This window comes from Elephantulus edwardii, unplaced genomic scaffold (genome assembly GCF_000299155.1).
Source record: "Elephantulus edwardii isolate Elephantulus edwardi_28Jun2011 unplaced genomic scaffold, EleEdw1.0 scaffold00324, whole genome shotgun sequence".
NCBI lineage: Eukaryota > Metazoa > Chordata > Mammalia > Macroscelidea > Macroscelididae > Elephantulus > Elephantulus edwardii.
In genome coordinates this window covers 2,140,684-2,163,128 of record NW_006400074.1, presented here as the reverse complement: position 1 = coordinate 2,163,128, position 22,445 = coordinate 2,140,684, and the positions used below count along the sequence as shown (strand labels likewise).

At 39.2% G+C, this 22,445-nt stretch overlaps 1 protein-coding gene across 1 annotated transcript in view; it reads right to left on the bottom strand.

The window, feature by feature from the left end:
- The window catches only part of LOC102857249 (glutamate dehydrogenase 1, mitochondrial-like), a 67,715-nt gene that overhangs the window by 2,244 nt on the left and 43,026 nt on the right, over positions 1–22,445 (bottom strand). The window contains exons 7-11 of the mRNA XM_006901392.1: positions 12,024–12,161; positions 11,679–11,816; positions 11,077–11,157; positions 7,383–7,506; positions 6,387–6,478 (exon numbers count right to left, since the gene is read on the bottom strand). Coding sequence (XP_006901454.1) covers positions 6,387–6,478; positions 7,383–7,506; positions 11,077–11,157; positions 11,679–11,816; positions 12,024–12,161 — 573 coding nt within the window. The remainder of the gene's footprint in view (positions 1–6,386; positions 6,479–7,382; positions 7,507–11,076; positions 11,158–11,678; positions 11,817–12,023; positions 12,162–22,445) is intronic.

Genomic DNA, 22,445 nt, shown 5'->3' with positions numbered 1-22,445 from the left:
AGTTGTAGTGTTGGTGAAGAGTACAGAATATGCCATAGGCGATAAAAAGAACAAACAGATATGACTGGGAGAAAGTGGTCAGAGTGGCCCTAGGAGGCAAGGATAGGAAGCTTTGTCTTATATAGCTTACATACATATGTTGTCAGGGAGGCACTTTTTCTTGGAAAGGTGCATCATGCTAGGAGAGAAAGACCAGATGGACTGACAGAATGGGCTATAGTATGTCAAAGTTGATAAGGATGGCATAGATAGGACAGGGTTTAGTTCTGTTGTTCACAGGGTCACTATGAGTCATATTCAACTCATTGACACTCAACAAGAACAATAAACTGATATGTTGTTATGTGCCATTTAGTCGCTTGTGACTCAAAGCGACTCTATGTATACAGCTCTGAACCCTGTTCTATCCTGAGCCAATCTCACTATCTCTGAAACACCTGTTCCTATTACCTGTCACTGTGTCAATCTATTTATTCCTATTTCTCCCATCACTCTGTTAACCTCTTCCAGGGTCTTCCTCTTCTGTGCTGTTCCACCACCCTTCCAAGCACGATGTCCTTCTCCATGGATGGTCCCTCCCAGACACATGTTCAAAGTATGGGAGACGGAGCTTCAAACTCTTTTCTTCCAGAGAGCAACTTGGTTTCACCCTTTCCAGGACAGGGCTGTTTGTTCTCTTGGTGGTCCATAGTATATTCAATACTTTTCTCTAGCACCACAACTCAACGGCATCTATTCTTCTGTCATCCTTATTCATTCTCCAGTTCTCTTATGCACAGCCAGTAATTGTGAAGATAATGGCTTTGATCAGACACACATTAGTCTCCAGACTGACATCTTAGTTCTTAAGTACCCTGGAGATGCCCCAACAGTAGACTTTCCTAATCTAATTAGTCTTTTGGTTTCCTGGCTGCTGGTTCCAAGAGTGTTGATTGTGGGCCTGAGCTGAAATTGTTAACAATCTCATTCTCTTCTCCATCTATCGTGATGCTGCCAACTGGCTCAGTGGTGAGAAACTTTGTTTTCTTGATGTTGGGCTTCAATCCATATTGAAGGTTTCAATTCTTGTCCTGCAGCAGACTATTTAGGTCCTTCTCAGTTTCAGCAAGCAAAGTTGTGTCATCTGCATTAACACACATTGTTGATGAGTCCTTCTCCAATCATGATGCCACATTCCTCCTAATAAATACCTGCCTCCTGAATTATCTGTTCCACATACAGATTGGAGAGGTATGGAGACAGAATGTATCCCTGACACACTCCTTTCCTGATTCTGAACAATGCAGTGTTTCCTTGCTCTGTTCTGATGACTGCCTTCTGGTCCAAGAATAGGTTTTGCATGAGCACAATCAGGTGTTCTGGGATTCTCATTATTCTTAAGGTTAGCCACAATTTGTTGTGATCCACACAGTCAAATGCCTTTGTGTAGTTAATGCAACACAAATAGACATAAACACCAGATAAAAGCCTGATGCAAATTATCAACAAGTCAGAGTTGCACTTTCAATAATGGGGGATATACCATGAACATTATCCATTTTATTTGGTGATAATTAAGAAAGAGTATTGAGCTCCGTCTAACTTACTTTGGACATGTTGTGAGGAGAGACCGGTCCTTGGAGAGGGACATCATGCTTGGGAGGGTGGAGGGACAGCGCAGGAGACCCTCTATGAGGTGGATTGATTCAGTGACTGGGATAATTGGGATGGGAGTGTCAGAGACAGTGCGATTGGCACAGGACAGAGTTGGGTTTAGGGCTGTTGTACATAGGGTCGCTATGAGTCGCAGGCGACTTGACGGCACATAACAACAACAACAACAACAATTTTTTTTCCCATTTGTGTTAATCAAGAAACATTTGGGTTAAGCTTTGTGTTTCTATTAACCTAAAAAAAGGAAACAAGCTATTTATAGGTATGATGTTCATATGTTAATTTAATTAACAAACATTAAATGAGTACCTATTATGTGCTAGGCACCGTTCTATGGCCCTGGGGACACAGCAGGGAACAAAATAATAAAAATTCTATTCTCATAGCAAATTTAATTCTAATGGAAAAAAAGACAGAACTTAAAACCACAAGGCTAGCTTGTGTGTGAAATTCACTAAGAGCTGAATCTAATTATAAGCTGAGGGACTGAGGATCTCCAATATTAAGTGAAGAGGTACCCACAAAATGCAATGAGAAAGAATGAATAGCTAGTGAAGGGGAAAGCAAACGAGAAGAAAGTGCTGTCTTAAAAGAGACTGTTCCAAGACATGGTGTAGGCAACTGTGACAAAGCTGCTTAAAGATGAGGACTGAGAAAGGACCCCTGGATTTGGCAAGTGCCATCAATGGCTTAGATGGCAACAGTTCTGGTGGAGTAGTGGGAAGAGCAGGTACAGTGGTACAGACAGACAAGTAGAGAAAAACTGGAAACCATTTTTTCTCAAGTAGAAGAGGAAGTAGTAGGAAGATTTTAGTATTTTTTAACAGTAATTATAATAATCAGAAACTCTACACTTAGTCAATGTGATTTGTCCATCACTGTTTGCCCTCTTTCCTCCTTCCCTCCCTCCCCAGATAACCACTAATAAACTTTGGCCTCTGTGTGCATCTGCATTTTATTTTATATAAGTGAGGTCATTAACATTTTCCCTTTATGATTGGTTTATTTCACTCAGAATAATGTCTTCAAATTCCATCCATCCTGTAGGATATATCAAGACTTCATTTCTCTTAGTGGTAGGGCTAACAGTCCGTACGTACTACATTTCGCTCATCTACTGATGAGATGTTTCCACTACCATCTGGCTACTGTGAAGAGCGCAGCAATGAACATTCATGTATGTGGTGGTATGATCAACCCTGACTGTCACCAAAAGAGGAGTGGGAACTTGAAACAGGAGTGTATAATCATTATGAGATTGTTCAGCTTTCCCTATTCCACTACGCTTAAACCTACAAAACGTAGTTGCAAAGGCAGCAATTTCAATATGAAAAAAATATCCCCTGAAGTCATCTTAATACCAAACAATAGTTAGCTCACCTAGGGAAAAGCTCTGCCTTGAGTGTTATTATGCTGTATAAAGCTACCTGTAAGGGAGCAAATGACAACTTGAAAGATTAGACAGACCCTGCAGGGGTGGTGGATTTAGGTTAATATGGAAGAACTTGAGAAAGGAGGATGAGAATGGTGTCATCAATGGCTCTCAACTGAACACGCGGAAACTATACAATTAGTGTATGTTTTGCTTATGTGTATTTTCTGTAACCATAAGAAATTAAGTCTAGAGAAAAAGATGCACTTTTTAAAAAATTTATTTATTTTTCATTTCAATGAACATCTATAGAGATTTTGGAATTCCATTCATTCATTGTTGCACTTTAAGATGCACTTTTCAATAAAATAGCATTTTATAGTTGTTTTTATGTGCCACCAAATCTCCTGCGACTCATAGCGACCCTATGTAATAGCCCTAAACCCTGCTTTCTCCTGTGCCAATCTCATTGTCTCTGACACACCTACACCCATTACCCCACTCACGGAATCAATCCTCCTCCTTTGTGCTTCCATACATGAGGGCTCCTCCTCCTGTTTCCATATTTGAAGGCTCTACCTTAGTTGCCCTACCTGCTAGTCTAAGTGTATTCTATTATTCATAGGGTTTTCTAAGGCCTGCTATTTCTGAAGTAGATGGCCAATCAAAGGAATAAAACAGCAGAAGGAAAAGTGATAACACAACTAAGACAGGTCAAAGTTTCCTTGTTACAGTACTTTGGAAAAGTTGAAAACAGGCTGTACAAAGTGTGCACAGATGGCCAGGGCTTCATGGGAGCACAGAGCTGATCTGTAAGGGGAGAGGTGACACAGAGCCAGCTACAGGCACTAGGAGCTGAGCCATTTTACTCTTTCATTTCATCTGTGGACACAGATAACAGGTTCTTGGTGGGACTGAAAGGACAAGAGAGGGAATATAGGACATAATCATCACAAAGAGTGAGAATAAATGGAATATGCAAAGCAGTGTAACTGCCAGGCTACACTATGAGCCACCTTAAGGTTAGAGGTAACTGGTTTAAGTTAGAATACTCAGCAAAGTCGCTAGTCCTAGGGCCTCATGGTAGAGACTAGAGAGTTGGGTTCAGGGTCTAATCGTCTTACATTCTTTGAGTACCTTGCTAGGAGAAGCTCTTCTTTGAAGAGAGATCACACACTTAGAAAGGTGGTGGTCCAGCAAAAGGGAGGAAGATGGATTGTCACAGTTAACTGCAGCAATGGTCTTGAATGTGTCAGAATTGTGAGGACGACACAGGATATAGGACAGGATTTAGATGTGGAATTAATAGGGTTACTGTGGTTCGCACTCAGCTCGATGACTCCTAACAACAACCACCTAAGGGGCTTTCAAGGGGAAACGATGACGCAGAAGCCAGAAAGTAAATGCAGTGATGGATCATGAAATCTGAATTAGATAAGAATTTTCATTAGGTAGGGCTCTGTAGTCAACAGTCTTGGCACCAGCAGCCAGGAAATTAAAAGGCGCATTGCCATGGGAAAGTCTGCTGTTAGGGACCTCTCCAAAGTACTGAAGAGCAATGGTGTCTCTCTGGAGACTAAGGTGCGTCTGATACAGGCCATGGTCTTCGCAATCACTTGTTATGCATCAGAGAGTTGGACAATGACCAAGGAGGATAGAAGGAGAATTGATGCCTTTGAGCTGTGGTGCTGGAGAAGAGTATTGAGAATACCATGGACTGCTAGGAAAACAAACAGATTTGTCCTGGAAGGGGTTAAACCGGGTGGCTCCTTGGAGGCAAGGATTCTGAGGCTCCATCTAACATACTTTGGACATGTTGTGAGGAGAGACCAGTCCTTGGAGAGGGACATCATGCTTGGGAGGGTGGAGGGACAGCGCAGGAGAGGAAGGCCCTCTATGAGGTGGACTGATTCAGTGACTGGGATAATTGGGATGGGAGTGTCAGAGATGGTGTGATTGGCACAGGACAGAGCGGAGTTTAGGGCTGTTGTACATAGGGTCGCTATGAGTCGCAAGTGACTCGACAGCACATAACAACAACAGGGATGGAGAAATGGTGGTAGTCACTGGATACAGGACCCAGTACAGCCAAAGCATGGCTGGAGCTGATGGTAGAAGAAAAATGGGTTTCAACAACAATTTAACAAGCATCTCTATCAGCGGTAAGAAAATAAAAACCAACACACTAAAAGTATTTGAAAATTGAGAGACCAGTGAGTGAGTATAGATTATTTTAATAAGATAGCTCTGCCTTTGTAACTCACTCACTCTTGCTATATTCTTCTGTTCTTCTTCTAAAGGCTTAGGTTTGAGCAACTGTGACATGACAGGCATGCACTAGGAAGTGAGCAGGCCAAAAGACACAAAGAGCCATTGGAGCAGAAGGGAACTACCACATATTAGACATTATTTGTATGCAGCATACATAATTCCAGCTCAACAGATGGAAGAGGAATCAATCCTGACACTCATAGCCGACTTTCAGAGAAAGCCACAGAAGTGAGGTGATAGTTAAGGTCATGGGGTCAGAGCACCTAGGGAAGCACCACAACCAATAAGGATCTTTGCAAGAGGAAGTTTTGAGTGGTGAAAACATCTTTTCTCCTTCAAGATAAACATCTTATTTTTCTCCATGCTGCAGTATTATGATATGGTCTTACTTTCCATGACTGAATATTTTATGAGATTTATCACAATGCAGCCATTTCCTTGCCACTAGATAGTTAAATCTAATTTAAAAATAACAGCAAATACACTTTCAGTGAACATCCTGACACATAGTTAATCTTCTCCTCTTGAGTTATGCTCTTAGGATACATTTCCAGAGAGAAGACTGTTAGCGTGCCAAAAGAAAGAAACACTTGTCCATTCATTGTTTTTCTTGTTTTAGTAAATAAAAAAATACCTCATTTTAACTTTACTTGTTTTAATAACGTAAAACAATTTTTCCAAGCTTATTTCTAGGGGTAGTTTTTTACATCTTTTATCATTTCCTAGTAAGAAAGATCTCTTTGTGATGTGTTTGCACTGGCAACATAGTCTATCTACAGTCACTAAACAGAAATTCTTCTACTGTTTCCTTTAACTTTTTTCCTGAAGCTTAATGGAGTTGAAATATGTTATGTTAGTTCACTTGAGTCATCTGTGCTTTGAAAAGAACCAAAAGCAGCAGAAACATTAATGATTTATTTTGAATCTGCTATTAGTCACTAGGATTCTTATTCCATTTTTAGAACATAATAAAAGGGCTAGGTATGAAGCACTTTAAAATCCTACAACTATTTTGACTACCATCCTTCATCTCAAACAATAAGGACAGAGAGGGGCCCATGTGTAAAACAGAAGTCTTGACCACACTCACCGATATTCTGTCTTGGAACTCTGCTGTGGGCACAACGGGAATAGTTCCACCATGTTTTCCAAATTTTCTTTCTAAACTCTCTTGAACAGACACTGTAGAAGCCAAAAAAGCAAGGCATGATATTGTTATGGGGGAAAAAAAAAAATCTATAATCTAAAATAGTTTTAAACTACATATATAATCCCAAAAGGAATAATTTTAGACGCTTTTAACAATATATAAAAGCATCACTCATTTAAAACTCAAGTTAAAAAGAAATAAAACAGTTGGCCAAATTCCTATGTACATGTGAATTTAGGTCATTGCTCTGTTTCCATAACACCCATTACCAGGGTTTTTCCTTGGCTCTATTAAAAAGAAAATGCTGAGGGAAAAGAAATTGAATTAGAATATGCTGCCAAATTCTCAAAGTGAGTTAAGTAAAAGGAAACTGAAGAGGTTTTATTTCAATCTGATGAGAAATTCTACTGCTTGAAACTTGCTTAAATCAAGACAAACAAGTATTCTTATCAGAAACCTTAAAAATCCTTTACACTACCATAGAACTTTACTGTGTATAATTAGGGAAACAAATAGATGAACATAAACAGGGGAAGTCACGGTTTTCAAATGACGGTTTAGAATAATGGTAGTAATTGAGATTCTATTGAGACTATTATTCCAGAATAAATATTTTCATAAAATCACATGGGAGCTAAGATACTGAATATACATGAAGAATATATACATACATACATACATACATATATATATATATATATATATATAATTTTCGGTTGTGAGAGTGAATTCTCTAAGATTAAAGAGGCATTTGTTCTTTTGCTTTTCCAAGCTGTATAATTTTCCTTAAATAATTCTTTTTGGAGAACAGGACTGAGGAGTGTTCATTCTCTGAAATGAAACACTCTGGGGTTATATATGGGAAATTTGTCCTTTAACAAGTATACTTTCTCAGACTACAAAGAATTGCTTTGAGAAGTCATCATCAGCACTCACTGAGCAGGTGGTAGTTAGAGTCCCTTTCATATTTGAAGGTCAGACGGCCATAGCTGACATGGTTGAGATTCTTCAACCATTCAAAGTAAGAGACTGTCACTCCTCCCGCATTCAAGTACAGATCCTAAAAACAAATGTGCGACAGGAAGACACCAAAGAAATTAGAAGACCACGGTCTAATTAAAATGTACAAAATATTTTCCCTTCTCTTTTTTTTTATTATATAATTTTGTTATTCATTTATTGTTGCACATTTTTCCCCTTCCTCAGGTCCACTTTATAATGCACCTCTTGTTACAGATTGTTCAGATGTATAATATCTAGTCATATATTCCTTTTGGATAATTCTTTTCTTCATCTGTTCCAATGCATTGTTCATTTTCTATCCACTCTTTTCTTATTATCCCCTCAACTCCCACGTCAGTCCTACTTTACAACAGCAGTATTATACTGTATTTATCCTTTTGTGACTGAGATATTTCACTCAATATCTTCCAAGTATAGTTACCCATGTTTTGTAATGTTTTACTAATTTTTTTCAGAGCTGTGTAATATTCCACTGTGTCAATGTGCCACAGCTTTTCTACCCATTCATTTGTTGATGGGCACTTGGGTTGCTTCCACCTCTTTGCCATTGCGAATAATGAAACAATAAATATAAGTGTGCATATCTCTGTTTGAGTTGTGCCTCTGGTTTAATTAGGATATATTTCCAGTAGTGGAATGGCTGGATCAAATGATATTTCTATTTCATACTTTTTGAGAAAGCACCAAACTGCCTTCTATAGCTGGGGCACACCATATCTACTAGCAATGAATAAGGGGTCTAATCTCTCCACAAACTCGCCAGCATTTGTTGTTTTCTGGCCTGTTGAACTTTGCTATTGTTACTGGGTTGAGTTGTTTTGATTTTCTTCTCTTTGCGAACTGGGGATTTTGAACATTTCTTCATGTGTTTACCATTTAAATTTCTTATTTGGTGAAGTGTCTATTCATATCTTATGCCCATTTTGTGATTGGGTTGTTTTACCTTTTTCCTGTTGAGCTACTGGATTATCTATAAATATTAGAAGGTATGTCATTGCCAAAATTTTTTTCCTAGTCTGTGAGTTTCCTTTCAAACCTGTTGAAGTTTTTTGATGTGCATAGGGATTTGATTCTTACAAAGTCCCATTCATCTCTTTTATTTTCTCCTAGTTGTAGGATTTTCTCTTAGGTCCCTGATCCACCATGAGTCAGTTCTGTGTACAGTGTGAGGTGTGAGTCTTGTTTACATTTTCTGCTGATAGTTTTCCATTTTTGCCACAAAACACTTTTTAAAAGCTAAACTCCAACAATGGAGCAGAGTAAGTCCAAAATTTCCTAAACATATCTTAGTACCATGTATACTTATTCAATTAAGTCTTTTCTATCCATCTTAGATCTGCTTTTAATTTAAGAGAAAAAAAATAATTGAAGTATCATTCAATGACGACTGACGAATGCCTCCTAGTCCAAGTATAGGTTTCGCATTAGCACGATCAAGTGTTCTGGGAAAACCATTCTTCTCAGAGACAACCACAGTTTGTTATGATCCACACAGTCAAACGCCTTTGCATAATCAATGAAACACAGACAGACATTGTTCTGTACTCCCTGCTTTCAGCCAAGACTCATCTAACATTAGCTACAATATCCCTAGTACCACAACCCTTCTAAACCCAGCCTGGACTTCTGACAGTTTTCTGCTGACGTGCTGTTCCAGTCGTTTTTGGATCATCTTCAGTAGAATCTTGCTTTCATGTGAAATCAATGGTATTGTTCTATAGTTTCCACGCTCTGTTGGGTCACCCTTCTTTGGAATGGGAACAAGTATAGATCTCTTCCAGTCAGTTGGCCAAGTGGTTGTTCTCCAGATTTCTTGGCACAACCTGGCAAGCACGTCCAGGGCCAAGAGGCAGTCATCAGAACAGAGCAAGGAAACGCTGCGTAGTGAAAAACTGGGAAGGGCATACCCCAGGGATGTGTCCTGTCTCCATACCTTTCAACCTGTATGCTGAACAGATTATCTGGGAGGCTGATCTTTATGAGGAGAAATGTGGCGTCAGGATTGGTGGAAGATTCATCATCAATCTGTGTTATGCAGATGACACAACCCTGCTTGCTGAAACTGAGGATGACCTGAAGTGCTTGCTGCAGAGAGTCAAGGACTGCAGCCTCCAATATGGATCGAGGCTCAATGTCTAGAAGACAAAGATTCTCACCACTGGAACAACTGGCAGCATCAGGATGGACGGTGAAGAGATTGAGATTGTTCACAGTTTACTTTGCTTGGCTACACAGTCAACATTCTTGACACCAGCAGCCAGGAAATTAAAAAATGTATTGCGATGGGAAAGTCTGCTGTTAGGGAGTTCTCCAAAGTACTGAAGAGCAATGGTGTCTCTCTGGAGACTAAGGTGTGTCTGATACAGGCCATGGTCTTTGCAATCACTTGTTATTCTTCAGAGAGTTGGAAAATGACTAGGGAGGAGAGAAGGAGAATTGATGTGTTTGAGCTGTGGGGCTGGAGAAGAGTACTAAGTATACTATGGACTGCTAGGAAAACAAATAGTTTCATCCTGGAGAGGGTTAAACCGGATTGCTTCTTGGAGGCAAGGATTCTGCGGCTTCGTCTGACATACTTTGGACATGTAAAGAGGGACCTGTCCTTGGAGAGGGACATCATGCTTGCGGGGGTGGAGGGTCAGTGCAGGAGGGGAAGGTCCTTTATGAGGTGGATTGATTCAGTGACTGGAGTAATTAGGATGGGAGTGTCAGAGACAGTGCGATTGACACAGGACAGAGCAGAGTTTAGGGCTGTTGTACATAGGGTCTCTATGAGATGCAAGCGGCTCGACGGCATGTAACAACAACATCATTCCACGAACATTTCATCAACTTTGGCTAGAGTATCTTTCCTAATAAAAGGTTCTCAGATAAAACTGCTGGTTCAACAACCTCTGGATTGAACCCTCTGTGTGTGATCACACCAGAAGATTAGCAATTTCCTGTCTGCTACAGAAAGGGAGCCCATTTCCGCTAAATGAAATTCCCTAAGTGCTTTCAGAAAAAGAGATTCTTTAAAATGTAGTATCCCCAAATTTACCTTGACATCTTACAGGCTTTTATACTGCTGTTGTCATGTATCACTGAGTTGGAATCAACTCATAACTGACCCTCCTGTAGGATTTCAGAGCCAGAGCATGGGAAGACACTGCTCATCCTTCTTCTATGGAGCATCTTGTGAATTTGACCACTTGCTTTTGGACTGGCAACACAATTCTGTACCACTGAGCCAACAGTACAGACTCTGTGTTCACTCACCAACAAACATGAGCATATGTACTTAATATTAATTCTTTGCATAAAATAGAGATATCTGAAAGATCTCAGGGTGAGAGCCAGGTAGGAAATGCTATCTATTAAGTTAGAATACTATTTCTAGTATAATGTACATTTACATAATTAGATTTATGGAAGGTCAAAAAGAAAATGCTCAGGAAAGCTTAAAGTTGGGAGAAAATATTTAGGTCAAAGTAACTCATACTAACCATGACACTACCACCTTTTCTTAAATCTAAAATAAAGACAAAAAATTCACTATAGCTTCGGCATGTTCCCCTCCCTCCAATTCCTTACAACAATTATCATTACAGTTACATCAATGACTTACTGGAATCACCATGATGTTCCTCTCCAGAAAAATCTTATCAGCTTCTGGAGTTGTCGGTCCGTTGGCACCTTCAGCAATGATCTACAGGAGTCATGAATGTGAGAAAAGTCAACACCACCACGAATCTGATTCTGATACACAGAATCAGAAGGGGTAGAACACAGTAGGAGCTGATCTGCCTGTGAGTCTGTCACACTGTTGTTGGTGGTTTGTGTTGTCTGTGATGCACAAAGTTATGTCACTGTTATTCAAATGCCAGTATGGTCACACAGGGTGTACACATTTTAGTGGATCTTCTAGAAAAGACAGTTTAAGAAGAAAAGCCTGTGATGTACATCCAAAAGCAGTCAGTAAAATCCATAGGGGCCACAAGAGAACAGTATCTCACAAAGTTTGTACAATGTGCCCTCTCGGGTGAAGGGACTCAAAACACATAGGCACTGCAACAATGATCACAAATTTGCAAACCATCCTGATGTGGAAACTGCATCACATTGTATGTCATACACAGGGATGCCCAGAGTTGGAGATTTTTAATAGTTAACGACAATGCCACTATTCACACTGACTAGGCTGTACTGTGTCTATAATGCTATCATTACCTTGGCTTTGACCCTGGGTGCATTGGATTTGGTCAACTGCTTCTCACTGGCCGCTGGGATCAGTATGTCACAATCTGCTTCCAAGATGCTCCCTTCATAGGGTTTTGCCTTGGGGAAACCCAGGATTGATCCATGTTGCTGTAACGGATTGAAAAGGCAAATGGCTACTCCAGAGTTTTAATGCTTATGCTTAAAATATGAAATTAATTTGATAAAAGCTCTGAACTACATTAAAAAAAAAATGAAAAACAAAAAAAACCAAACCAACCCCAAAAATAGAAATAAGACTTGCTTCAGCTTTAAAAGTAACAGTATTCAATGTGTTCAGACACAGGATCAACATACCAATTTGAAGTCTTCCAGTTCTTTTGGGTCAATACCATCTGGATTCCATATGCTCCCGTCAGATTCCCCAACACCAACACATTTAGCACCAAAGCGATGTAAATATCTCATAGAGTGCAGGCCCACATTACCAAACCCCTAAGGAAAACAGTTAGAAAAGATAAAAAAATTCAAGTCTCTGTACAGTTATTAGAGCTCTATTTTGACCAGCATAAAGTCATTTGGTTAGCTTAGTAGCTAACAAAAATTCCTCTTCCAAGTACATGGAGTCTCTTCAACAAAAATTTCTACTTTATGAATGTGAAACCTAGAAAAATACATATCAAAGAAATACTAATAAAAAACGTGCAGGGGTGGCATTATTAATTGTGACAAAATAGCCTTCAAGGCAAAAACTTGTGTAAGACACAGAACATTATATGAAGATTAAAGAGTCCATTGAATAACAGGTCAAGACTGGAAATAGTACCTACGTACCCGTAATAATCACCAAGATACGAGAAACAAACTTTTAATAAATTTGAACAGAGAAAGAGTTAAGTCCATGGTGCTAATAAGAGACTTCAAAAGACAACTTCTGATGAGGAACAGAACAACTGGAAGAAGTGGGAACACAGGAAAACTAAACACTACAATTAACTAGATCCCATTCACATACAAAAACCACTCCAACAAGAGCACAACATCTAGTCTCTTCCACTGCACCTGGAACATTTTCCATGTGGCAAGTTAGAAAATAAGCCTCAGTTAAAAACAACCCCAACAAAACCCCACTAAATAGTACAAAGCATCTTGTCAGACTACAATTCTATAAACTCGGAAATCAAGAGCAGAAATATGAACAGGGTATGTAAATAAAAACTAATACACTTCTTGAATATTACTGAACAATGTTGTTGTTGTTATGTTCCGTCAAGTCGCTTGCGACTCATAGCGACCCTATGTACAACAACCCTAAACTCTGCTCTGTCCTGTGCCAATCGCACTGTTTCTGACACTCCCATCCTGATTATCCCAGTCACTGAATCAATCCACCTCATAGAGGGACTTCCCCTCCTGCGCTGTCCCTCCATCCTCCCAAGCATGATGTTCTTCTCCAAGGACCGGTCTCTCCTCACAACATGTCCAAAGTATGTTAGATGGAGCCTAAGAATCCTTGCCTCCAAGGATCCACCTGGTTTAACCCTTTCCAGCACAAATCTGTTTGTTTTCCTAGCAGTCCATGGTATTCTCAATACTCTTCTCCAGCACCACAGCTCAAAGGCATCAATTCTCCTTCTATCCTCCTTGGTCGTTGTCCAACTCTCTGATGCATAACAGGTGATTGCGAAGACCATGGCCTGTATCAGATGCACCTTAGTCTCCAGGGAGACACCATTGCTCTTCAGTACTTTGGAGAGGTCCCTAACAGCAGACTTTCCCATGGCAATGCGCCTTTTAATTTCCTGGCTATTGGTGCCAAGAGTGTTGACTGTGGACCCAAGCAAACTAAAGCTGTGTACAATCTCAACGTCTTCACCATCCATCCCGATGCTGCCAATTGGTCCAGTGGTGAGAATCTTTGTCTTCTTGACATTGAGCCTCAATCCATATTGTAGGCTGCAGTCCTTGACCCTCTGCAGCAGGTGCTTCAGGTCCTGTTCAGTTTCAGCAAGCACGGTTGTGTCATCCGCATAACGCAGATTGTTGATAAATCGTCCCCCAATCTTGACCCTACACTTCTCCTCATAGGGCCCAGCCTCCCGGATAATCTGTTCTGCATATAGGTTGAAAATGTATGGAGAAAGGATGCATCGCTGGCGTACGCCCTTCCCAATTTTGAACCATGCAGTATTCCCTTGCTCTGTTCTGATGACTGCCTCCTGGTCCAAGTAAAGGTTTTGCATTAGCACGATCCAGTGTTCTGGGATTCCCATTCTTCTCAGAGTCAGCCACAGTTTGTTATGATCCATACATTCAAATGCCTTTGCATAGTCAATGAAACACAGATAGACATTCCTCTGGTATTCTCTGCTTTCAGCTAAGATACATCTAACATCAGCTACAATATCTCTAGTACCACAACCCCTTCTAAACCCAGCCTGGACTTCTGGTAGTTCTCTGTTGATGTGCTGTTCCAGTCGTTTTTGGATAATCTTCAGTAAAATCTTGCTTGCTGTCAGAGGCCTGACTTACTTGCAAAGCAAGATTAGCCCTGTACTGTGAAACCAGCAAGACTAACTCCATCTTGGCTAGAAAATCTGCTTGGCAATATACAACTCAAGGAAGCAGGATGTTAATGAATAAGAGTGACCAAAGGTCTCAGACCTTAGGGAATGTTATCTACCGAAACTCTTTGTTTCTTAGAGCATAAGACATGCTGTAAAACATCTTTGTATTGTACTGAGGTCTATGAGAGTTAATGTTTGACCTGAGAGTCAACATCTCAGAGAGAAAGAGATAATGCAATGGCTACTGCAGAGGTGCTTCTAAAAACCTATATATGCTTTTGAAAAATAAAATTTTTTACTATTCGTCATCAATGGGTAGTCTCTCTGAGTCTTCATTCAATTCTCGTCCCTCCTCTCGCGGAACCGTTTAGAACTATTGATGCTGGACCCCGATATTTGTCACCCGAAAAACAGGTACCCGAGCACGGAGGAAAAGGCACGAAGGAATTCTGTGAACGTATAAGGTAGGAACTTACTGAAACTGCCTTCGGTCAAGGTTAAGATCGGAAAAGAAGTCTCAGGGATGGGGCATAAAAGAGGTAAAACATGGCATGCGCATACTTTACAGAATATGTTGAAAACCCGCGGTGTAAAATTAAATCCTCAATAACTCTATACTTTCAGCTTGTGGAGATTAGGTCGAGATACCTTAGACTCTAGGAATGAGTTAGATAAGTTGAAAGTAATCATGTACTAGAAACTGAATCAGGGAAGGAGAGAAAGGATGAGATTCCCCCAATATATATCCCCCCCTAGAGATAGGCATGGGAGGTGAGGAGTTACAGAACTAGATCAAGCTGATCTTGAGAAGGGAACTGCTCAAAATTGGACTGTACCCTCAAACTCTGAAGTGTTTTTAGCTCCAAAGCTGAGGATATGTTAGGGAAAGTCTTAGAACAATTGGATAAGTTCGAAATGCACCTCCTCCTTTTAATACAAATTACAAAAAGTTAGAATATCAGCAGTCATCTAAATTTTTAGATTTTGCTAAGAAAGGCTGTGTCTGGTTCCCTAAGAATGGAACTGTATTGCTGGCGCTGCCTCTTTCTCTCTCCCTCCCCTTGCCCGGCACTGTGTGTGTGTAGCTTCTAACCAAATCTCTTGCAGCGTCAAGAAGAGAGTCCCAGGGGAGCTCTGGTGGCCTAGTGGCAAGAAGCTGCAACTACAATCCCAGAGGTGCACGGTTCAAATCTATCAGATGCTCTGCCGGGGAAGGAGGGACAATCTCCTCCTGTACCAGTCAAATCTGATTTGACAGTACAAGCACACAAAAAAATAATAAAATTTAAAAAAAAAAGAAAAGAGTCCCGAGCAAAACTAAGTGCCAGATTCAAAGGTAGTGCTACGGCTGATTAATTACTCAAACCTTATACCTTATTCTCCCCAGGAAAAGTGTATGAATTAGGAACTGATGTCTTTTGGTTAAGGAACTATGGGAATAATTTTTTAATGTAATAGCCAGGAAATCAAAAAACGTATTGCGATGGGAAAGTCTGCGGTTAGGGACCTCGCTAAAGTACTCAAGAGCAACGGTGTCTCTCTGGAGACTAAGGTGCGCCTGATACAGGCCATGGTTTTTGCAATCACTTGTTATGCATCAGAGAGTTCCAACTCAATGACTAGGGAGGAAAGAAGGAGAATTGACGCCTTTGAGCTGTGGTGCTGGAGAAGAGTATTGAATGTACCATGGACTGCCAAGAAAACAAACAGCTTCATCCTAGAGAGGGTTAAACCAGGCTGCTCCTTGGAGGCAAGGATTCTGGGGCTTCGTCTGACATACTTTGGACATGTTGTAAGGAGAGACAGGTCTTTAGAGAGGGACATCATGCTGGGCAGAGTGGAGGGACAGCGCAGGAGGGGAAGACCCTCTATGAGGTGGATTGATTCAGTGACTGGGGTAATCGGGATGGGTGTGTCAGAGGCAATGAGATTGGCACAGGATAGAGCAGGGTTTAGGGCTGTTGTACATAGGGTCGCTATGAGTCGCAAACAACTCGACGGCACATAACAACAACAACAACAACAATAGTCTTAGTAGTCAAAGTTTCCAGATTCATATTAGAAGTATAAGCCTAAAGTTTATTAATTAAGTTATTGTTCCTTTACCTACAAACTGGTTAAATAATTGCTTGACTTTTGCTTCCTCCTTATCATGCATTTCCTACTATTAATAGATCAAAAATAAAAGGATTTGGAAGTACTGAAAAATATTTGTTTTTAAAAACCATCATTAATGATCAAAAGTCCTCTCTTACTTTTTCTGTTAATCAAATTTCTTTTACAGGTCTTGTGGATATAGAAGCTAATGTGTCTGTTATTAGGAAAAAATAATTAGCCTCTTAATTGGCCTTTGTAAAAAATTAACATTAACTCTTTCTAAATTAGAAATCTCTCCCAATGTTGAGGTCTAAGAATATTTATGACTGTGCAGAACCTGATGAACAAAAGGCTCAAATGCAATTTTATGTGCTATACATTAGTGCTAATTTATGGGAAAGAAATTTATTAAAACAATTTGGAGCTTTTATATCTATCCCTGCTTTGTCAAATGCTGAATTCTAACGTCTTACATTTTTAGCAGAAAAGCTAATATATAGAACCAGCCATTCCCTTTGAAATTCTCCTTTGTTATTAATAGGAAAAGTGTTAAAACACAGAAGAGTCTAAAATATGGGTAAAAATAAGTAGAAAAACGTGTTAACACAGTAATATAAAAAACAGTTGAAAATAAGAAGAAAGGTGTTATAAGAGGCCTCAATGTTTGTGTTGTTTTGTTTTTTGTCTGCTGTGTTTGTTGTCTTTATGTCTTATGTTCAATGTAAGAATACTTGAACTCATACAATTTAAAAGTTTCAGTGAAAGATAAGAATTGACAGAGACAAATTTAGGTTAATATCTATATAAATTCTAAATATCATAAGTCAGAAAAACCCAAAGGCAGATGTTTCAAACATCTCACGGCACCAAAAGAGACTTTTTGTCTCAAGAAATCTTTGAAAAATCAGCTCTTGGCATCCTCTTATCACCTTCATATATCCATGCATTTTATCCAGTATCTACATGCTTAGGTAGAAATTTCCATGTTTCAGCCAGTATTGTTAAATACACATGGCAGTGGCCGGCACTACAAGTCTATGTGAGTTGTGTGTGTCTGTGTTAGTTGCTCTACTTTAAATGAAAACCTGTAGGAGTAAGAATAAAAACTCTCCACTATAGCCCCTTAATTAATGCTTGCCTGTGTTGAACTTGGTTGTATAAGTCAAAGCTGCACGGTTTGATGATCACTTTCCTTCTAATAGAGTCTTTTCAATTCTTCAGAAACATACATTTTTGCCTTTATTGATATATATCATATTCCCTGCTCCTCTTAAAGGCCCTAACGCTTTTACAGATGCTTCTAATTATGGAAAAAACAGAATATTGGAGTATTAACAAATTCAAGGTTAAATCATCTATAAATCAGTACTAGAAAGCAAATTATGTGCTATTCTTTTTTTAGCTTTAAAGAAGATCTGATGAAAATATTGATATTACTATTATTATTATTATAATGCTCCTAGCTATTCCAGCAAGAGTTTTCAAAATTTTTGTAAATATTTTACTATCTGTCATAAAACTGTGTTTCCTTACAATTCTCAAAAACAAGGTATTATAGAATATACTCTTTCTACTATCAAAAGTTATTTAAATAAAAAAAGGGGGAACTGGAATATCATATCCCCTAAGTTCAAATAATTATATTTCTCACTTACAATTTCAAATGTTTTAATTTTGGATGACAATAAAAGGTCTGCTGCATACAGACAATGGTGAAACATACAATAAATGTATACTGAAATTAAATAGAAGTATGCATTAACAAAACAATTGAAAAGACCCGACCCTGTGTTAATATGGGGTCAAGGCTATGTTTGTGTTTTTCCACAGAACTCTGAAAGTGCAAAGTGCCTTCGTGAAAAGCTGGTATGCTCTGCAGAAGATGTCTTGCCTGACAGAAATAAAGATGGTGATATTGCTAACCCTGACAATGAGGATTCAAGCTGAATCTTAAAGGACATATATTCCAGATCTACCTTTACTTCATCCTCTCAGCTGGAGAAAAATGTTACTGCAGATTTGAATTTCTACGCTTGGGCTCCATCAAATAAAGTCGAAGCTAAGGATCAGTAGAAGAAATTTGGATTATTGATATGAAGGACTTTCAAACTGAATTATGAAAATTAGTTGCTAGCATGGATTCGATAAATATTTCCTATATCCCAAAAGATAAATGTAAGTGAGATAATGTCACAAATACCAAAGTCATGAACCATATGTCTTATTAATTGGTAATAATGTAATCACTGGTGATTATCCAAAATTTAATGTAAGTTATTCTCAGTGTAAAATTTCTAACTGTATTAGCTCTGTTACCAAAGATGATTCAGTTGTTATTTTAAAGAATCCTCCTTTTGTTATGACACCAGTGAAGTGAAATGATATTTGGTATGATGATAAAAGCTTGCAAATTTTAAAAGAATTATATAAGTTGTCATTAAGAGTTAAAAGAGCTGTAGGTCTTGTTATTGTAGGAATTGTTTCTCTTATCTCTATGCTTGCTGCTGTCTCTGTTTCTGCTGTAGCTTTGACACAAGAAGTTCAAACGGCTAAGTTTGTAAATGGGTTAATGCATGATGTGACAAAGAATTGGGTAGAGCAAGATAATGTGGATGAAGTTATGGAACTAAAATTAAATGCTTTATATGATATAGTAAATGTATTAGGAAACATGGTACAACAAATTAGAATGAAAGGAAAGTTAAGATGCCATGTGGCCTATGACTCTACTTGTGTTACAAAATTATAATACAATGGCTCAGATAATGATTGGACAGAAATAGTAACTCATTTAAAAGGAATTCAGATGTTTAATAATGGTTCTCTTGATTTGTATGATTTGCACCAAAGAATTATAGAAATGCAGAATACCCCAGATATAAATATTTCTCCAGCGGAACAAGCTAGTCAAATATTTGAGAATCTAAAAAACTGGTTTCCTTCTGTGACTTCATTTAGAAATCTTCTTTTTACAATTGTTGCTCTTTGTATTGTTATCACAGCTATACTATGGATCCTTCCTTGTGTTGGTCATATATTAGCCAAGCGTTATAATAGAGAATTGCTGGGTAAAATGCATGGAATTCAACTTAAGGCCCTCCCCAGACAAATGCAGGATGTGTAGCCAACGAAGGTAAGGAAGGAGACCGGCTCATGATCCTAAGACAGGGAGTAGCATGAACTGCGATTATCCCAATGATGGGCAACTTGAGTTTGAGTTCTTGTATCCACCTAAGACAGGCATCATCCCATATTTTACTATATTAAGAGGGAGGAACTGTCAGAAGCCTGACTTACTTGCAAAGCAAGATTAGCCCTGTACTGTGAAACCAGCAAGACTAACTCCATCTTGGCTAGAAAATCTGCTTGGCAATATACAACTCAAGGAAGCAAGATGTTAATGAATAAGAGTGACCAAAGGTCTCAGACCTTAGGGAATGTTATCTATCGAAACTCTTTGTTTCTTAGAGCACTCAATAAGACATGCTGTAAAACATCTTTGTATTGTACTGAGGTCTATGAGAGTTAATGTTTGACCTGAGAGTCAACATCTCAGATAGAATGAGATAATGCAATGGCTACTGCAGAGGTGCTTCTAAAAACCTATATATGCTTTTGAAAAATAAAAGTTTTTTACTATTCATCATCAACGGGCAGTCTCTCTGAGTCTTCATTCAATCCTCGTCCCTCCTCTCGCAGAACCGTTTAGAAATATTGAGGCTGGACCCTGATAGCTTGCATGTGAAATCAGTGAGATTGTTCCATAGTTTCCACATTCTGTTGGGTCACCTTTCTTTGGGATAGGAACAAATATAGATTGTTTCTAGTCAGTTGGCCAAGTGGTTGTTCTCCAGATTTCTTGGCACAACTTGGTGAGCACGTCCAGGGTAGCATCTGTTAGCTGAAATATGTCAATTGTATACCATCTATTCCTGGAGCCATATTTTTTGCCATTTCCTTCAAAGCAGCCTAAACTTCTTCTTTCATCACCATAGGCTCTTGTTCGTATGTTGTTTCATGAAATTCTGTGTCTGCCAATTCCTTTTGATACAGTGACTCAGTATATTCTTTCCATCTTCTTTTAATACTTCCTGGGTCATTTATGGAAGAGTAAAAAAAAACAAAACAACAAAACAAACTGGTATCTGAAACAAATGAAAATGAAAACACAACATCTTTGGGACACAGTAAAAGTAATGTCCAGAGGTCAACAAAAAGTAATAAACATGCTCATTAAAAAGAAGAGAACTAAAGTGCCCAACCTAATCGAACATCTCCAATAATCAGAAAAAGAAGAGCAAGCAAAGCTTAAAGTTTCTAGGCAAAAAAAAGGCCCAGAATAACCACTGAGTTGCTTGTGACTCATAGCGACCCTGTCCTATCCTGTGCCAAATTCACTGTTTCCAACACACCTACTCCCACCACCCTAAGCACTGAATTGATCCATCTCATCCAGGGTCATCTTCTCCTGCACTGTCCCTCCAAACATGATGTCCCTCTCCAAGGACCTGTCCCTCCTTGCAACATGCCTAAAGTATGTCAGACAAAACTTCAGAATCCTTGACTCCAAGGAGCAACCCTGCTTCACCTTCTCCAGGACAAACCTGTTTGTTCTCCTAAGTAGTCCATGGTATATTCAACACTCTTCTCCAGCGCCACAGCTCAAAGGCATCAATTCTCTTTCTACCATCCCTAGTCACTGTCCAGCTCTCCGATGCATAGCACACAAATGTGAAGACTATAGCCCTGATGTGGCACACCTTAGTCTCCAGCCTGACATTGTTGCTCTTCAGTACTATGGAGAGGTCCCTGACTTGCAATTCATCTTCTGATTTCCTGTCTGCTGGTACCGAGAGTGTGACTGTGGAACCAAGCAAACTAAAACTATTAACTATCTCAATCTCTTCACCATCCATACTGATGCTGCCAATTGGCCCAATGGTGAGAATCTTTTTTTTCTTTTGATGTTGAGCTTTAATCTATATTGAAGGCTGCAGTCCTTGACCTTCTGCAGCAAGAGCTGCAGGTCCTCCTGAGTTTCAGCAAGCATAGTTGTGGAATCTGCATAATGTAGGTTGTTTGATGAATCTTCCACCAATCCTGATGCCACATTCCTCCTCGTACAGCCCAGCATTCCAGATGATCTGTTCTGCGTAGATTGAAAAGGTATGGAGACAGAATACATCCCTGGCGGATGCCCTTCTGAATTTTGAACCATGCAGTATCTCCTTACTCTGTTCTGACAATTGCCTCTTGGTCCAAGTATAGGTTTTGCATAAGAACAATCAAATGTTCTGGGATTCCCATTCTTCTCACAGTTAGCCACAGCTTGTTGTGATCCACATAGTCAAAAGCCTTTGCATAGTCAAGGAAGCTCTGATAGACATTCCTCTGGTACTCTCTGCTTTCTGCCAAGACCCATTTAACATTAGCTATAATACCCCTAGTACCACGACCTCTTCTAAACCCAGCCTGCACATCAGAGCAGAAAAAAGTGAAACAGAAAATCAACAGAAAGAATCAACAAGACTAGAAGTTGGTTCTTTGAAAGGGTAAATAAAATCATGTCACCAGCAAAAGTAGCATTAACGTATGAAAAGGTAAAGAGATGCAGATAACATGAAAAAGAAATTAAATGAGTGTCATTACAATAGAACAAATGGAAATAAAAAGGATTAACAGAATATCATGAAGAACTGTATGTTACTAAATTTGGAAACCTAAATGATAATGCGCGGATTTTTAAAAACTCACTATCTAAACTAATACAGACAGAGGTACAATATGTGAACAAAAAAAGAAACTGAACAGTTCATAAACACATTCCCAAACTAAAGTGTCCTTGCCTAGAAAGGTTTCAGTGAATTCCACCCTTCAAAGGACCTAACAATCAGTTCTAAACAAACTATTCCAGAGAATAAAAAAGATATGTAAATAGGGGAGCTCAGGTGGCCTAGTGGCAAGAAGCTGCAACTACAGTCCCAGAGGTGCACGGTTCGAATCCACCAGATACTCTGCTGGGGAAGGAGGGGCAATCTCCTCCTGTACCAGTCAGATCTGATTTGACGGTACACGCACACAAAAATAATAAAATAAAAAAAAAAATTTAAAAAAA